Source organism: Chinchilla lanigera, unplaced genomic scaffold (assembly GCF_000276665.1).
Source record: "Chinchilla lanigera isolate Chin_1 unplaced genomic scaffold, ChiLan1.0 scaffold00057, whole genome shotgun sequence".
NCBI classification, from domain to species: Eukaryota; Metazoa; Chordata; class Mammalia; order Rodentia; family Chinchillidae; genus Chinchilla; species Chinchilla lanigera.
Window position 1 is genome coordinate 4,624,460 of NW_004955458.1, and position 4,139 is coordinate 4,628,598.

Sequence of the window (4,139 nt, forward strand, 5' to 3'; positions counted from 1 at the left end):
CTCCGGGATTGGGTGCGGCCTACCTGGCTCTTTGCGCGCTTTTCGGCTGGGAATCGCGGTGGTATGAGTCCGGCCCACACTCGGACCCAGGAGCGCTCTCTTTGCAAGTTTGAGACTAGCCTGGGCTACAACATGAGCTCAAAGTCAGCCTGAACTGCATAGCAAGGCCCTGTCTCAATAACAACCACAAAAACCCTATCTCTTGTTAGGCATGATGCACACTCATATAAACTAGCACTGAAGAGACTGAGGTAGGAGAACCAGAGCCTTCAGGTTAATCTAGGCCACATAGTGAGACCCTGTCTTAAAACAAAAAGAGAACAAAACACTAGCTACCCCTGTTTCCCTTGTATCAATAGATTTCCAGGTTTGCCCATGTCTCCTCTGCCGAAATCAGGCCCCTCACTCCCATCTCCAGCCCAACGATGCTCGCTGCCAGCTCTCAGCTGGACTTGTGCTACTGTCTTCCAGGGAATGTGGCTCAACATTCAGTTCTAGCAACCCACAGCTGGACACAACTCTACCTGCAGCCAGCAGGGTCCCTGGATTCTGACTGGCCCAAGGGGCTTCCAAATTCAATCCTTTATGTGAGGCATCCTGCTAACAGCATGAGGTCCACACATGTCCAAAGCCCCAAGATGGGGGGCTGGGGATTTAGCTCAGGGGCAAAAGCACCTGCCTGGGAAGTGCAAGGTCGTGAGTTCGGTTCCTGGTACTGGAGAAAAAAACCAAAGCCCCAAGATGCTCACAAGCTGACCTGTGCCCTACCACACAGCATGCCTCCATATATCTGGTGGCTGTTGTGGTTACCATGGCTGATGTGGGCACAGCTACTCTGAGAGATGCCACAGATGACTCTATGTCTCTTCTCCAGCTCATACGTGTGCAAGAGTTCTTACCTCAAGAGAACAACAATATGATTGTGATAGAAGGAATTTGTCTGCACTTGAACCAATGCCCAATTAGCATCTGTGGAGTTGGGTAAGAAACCTTAAGCCATTCAGACATACAAGTCAGCCTCTGGCTCCAGGTCCAAATCATCTCTGTTTCACTTCCACCTCAGGTGCTTTCCACCTGTGAACCCTCCTCCAGGGCAGGAGAAGTTTAACTGAACTCAGGCCTTTGCTCTGCACAACACATGGAATGGTGGCTCCGAACAAATGACCACCTGAACCCAGAAAGGGGATGTGAGAGAGTCTCACACCCAGAGGGATGGATCTCCAAGATAGGTCTCTAAGCCTGGAACTAACTGAAACCCTGAAATAGGATACTGCAAAATAAAGGGAGCAGGAGCAACAGGAAACCCCATTCCAGTCCATACCTGAGAATGTAGGAAAAGGATTCCACCCCATACTTGGAGATGCAGTAGCCACCATCATAGAATGACAACCAGCCCATGACACTGGAGACATTGACCACACGGCCTTGTGCCTTCTGCACTAAAGACAGCAGGCTCAAAGTCACCTCGATCACCCCCAACAGGTTCACACTGAGCATGTTCATGAAGTCCTGCTTGTTCAGCCATTCATTGGGAGCAATATGTAAGGAGGTGCCGGCATTATTCACCAGGCCCCAGAGTCCTAGGAATGGTAGGAAGTTGAGAGAGACACATTGAGTGTGTCTTGGTCACAGTTGTGGCTCAAACTCACCTTGCAGTAGTGGGAAGCACTCTATCCTTGCAAGGAAGAAGGGCAGAACACAAACAACCCGGTATCTGAAAGACTCAAGCTATACATCTTGGAGCTGCTGGTTGACAGAGTTGATGCCTTCCTCTCTCTTTGATTCTTCATGGCCCAGCTCACTGCCTGGGAGGTAGCAGGAAGTCACCTCTTATTCAATCTTTACAAGAATAGATGTTGACAAAACAGCATGCATCCATTATGAAGGAAAATACCTTGGCCTTTTACAAAGTCACATTTCAGGTATTTTATATTTTAAGATATTCTCAACATTTTATTCACAGTGCTGCACTACTATCTATCAAGAGAAATAAAAAAAAATGAGAAAAGAATAAGTAGAAAGATAAGAAACAGATGAAAAGGAAATAGAAAAAACACGAGACCAGAATATGCATAGAAGTTTGCTGATAAACAAAGAACTGATGACATTGGGGGAGAATTTGGATAAGAATGGTGTGTTTGTCCTCATTAAAGGTACTTTGAAACCAGGCCACTGATACAGGGCCACCTCCCTGAGAGTGTGCTTGCAAAACCAGACAGAAAACCTTATACTGGGGGTCAGAATACAATCCCCAACCCCCATTACATACCTCAGTACTCTGCCACAGAGAATGGCATCCGTCTTCCACTCACTCAGAAGGTCACCCTGCTTGCTCATATTTGTTCCCCAGCACACTCTTCGGGTGGCCAGTCTGAAAGACCTAAGCCCTATCACTGGAAACAAACAGTATTTCTCCTCCCAACATGCCACATGGGCAGCAAACCACTTCATGTATGGCAAGAGGTTTGGCTAGATGATGTGGAACAGCCGGCCCAGGGATCCTGAGCCTCCTCTGCCAACAAACACGCATTGCTGTTGTGCGAAAACATATTCTATCGCTAACATACTTTATCTCTAGCGACTCAATGGGACAGATGTATATAGAGATTTAAGTAAGTGAAAGATTACCAAGACAGCATTTATGACAATGAGATGTATATACAATTCTAATGTCCAGCCATTCTGTGTGCATAAAGAAGTAGGGCTGTATCAGATGATAGAATACTGTAAACATTAATTATATTTTTCTGAAGAAATCTTCATCATGTAATAAAACTACTCCTATTCATTTGTCAACCAAAAGAAAAACTATAAAGCATACAAAAAATATAATCCCATATATACTTAGGCTTCAAAATAACAATAATAATCCCATATAAGACAAATTTTAATGGTATTTACTTTTGGTGAAGTATGCTTGTTATGCTTTTATGCATTCCTGTGTTTTTGACAGCAGTCATAGTTGGCATTAATTCCTGGATGAAATCAAACAATGCTCCTTTCTTCCCAGTAACAACACTGACAAAATAGTTTGCTGAAAGAGAAAGCAAAGGTGAGCCCCAGGTTTGCCTTTCTGAAGCCAGTGTAATCTAGCTCTTCTGAAAATGGGAAGAACTTAGCTCTCCAGGTGGAGAATGCTGGTGACACAGGAAGAACAAGTTGCAGTGTGAAGACATGAGCTCAGCTTTAGCATGTCCCCAGCCACTCCACATGGTGCCAGCTCCCAGACTTACTCCTGAAAGATACCCCATTGCCAACCAGAAACTCAGCATCCAGCAACCAGAACTTCTGCTTAGAGAGGCAGTCAGAGCACAAGGAGGAAATCTGGACAGAGTGGCCAGATTCCCAATAGGGCCCCTCTCACCAAAGCACAGGGCTCTAAGGGACACAAGAGAGAGAAGGGGCTCAGAATATCGCTGGGGGAGGGGAAGGAAGTCAGTCTTCCTTCAAGCACCACCTCAAGATTCCTTTAAATCTCACCAGGAAGCACACAGAAGGTGCCCCCTTCACACACACAGAAGAAGCCCAAAGACACAGACAGGAATCTGGGTGGTACCTCTGTCCCCCACGCACTCCTTCACCCACTGGGCAGCTGCAGCAATGCTCTCTGTCTGGGTGACATCCAGGATCACTGTCTCCAGCTGTGCTGTCTGCTTCCTCAGCTGCTCGGCCCCTTCTTCCGTGAGACACGCGGTCATTACCCTCATGCCTCGCATGTCCTGCTGACTGGCCAGCAGGTTCCCTAAGCCCCAGTCACAGCCCATGATGAAGACATAATTGTCATGGAAGGGGCTCATCACCTGCCTCTCCCAGTACCAGCACACAAGATAGAACAAGCCCACAAAGGCCATGAGATACAACACCATGACTTCACTGAAGCCAGGAACAGGTACAGTGATGCAAGATGAGAGTATGACCCAGTTTAAGCAGGGAGAGGAAGTGAGAATCCAGAGGGCTGGGCAAGGCAGGTATCTAGTGCCATGGCATGGAGCCTGCATCTTACTCCCTAAAAATTACTGTCTTCCTAGAATATATATTTAAAATTAATGTTGCCCACCTCTCTGCAATTTGAACTGATTTTGTCTTATTGCTATATATATATCCTTGTATATCCCATATCATGCCTCCCAGAAAAACAT

General features: G+C 46.5%; 1 protein-coding gene across 1 annotated transcript; it reads right to left on the reverse strand.

Moving 5' to 3' along the window:
- Nucleotides 1-1,104: 1,104 nt before the first annotated feature.
- On the reverse strand, nucleotides 1,105-3,878 carry LOC102029052 (retinol dehydrogenase 16-like). Its single transcript, XM_013520805.1, has 3 exons — nucleotides 3,557-3,878; nucleotides 1,322-1,580; nucleotides 1,105-1,168 (listed from the first exon to the last, which is right to left on the reverse strand). The coding sequence occupies exons 1-3, from the start codon at nucleotides 3,864-3,866 to the stop codon at nucleotides 1,105-1,107; spliced, it is 633 nt and encodes a 210-aa protein (XP_013376259.1). The 5' UTR covers nucleotides 3,867-3,878.
- Nucleotides 3,879-4,139: the final 261 nt, after the last annotated feature.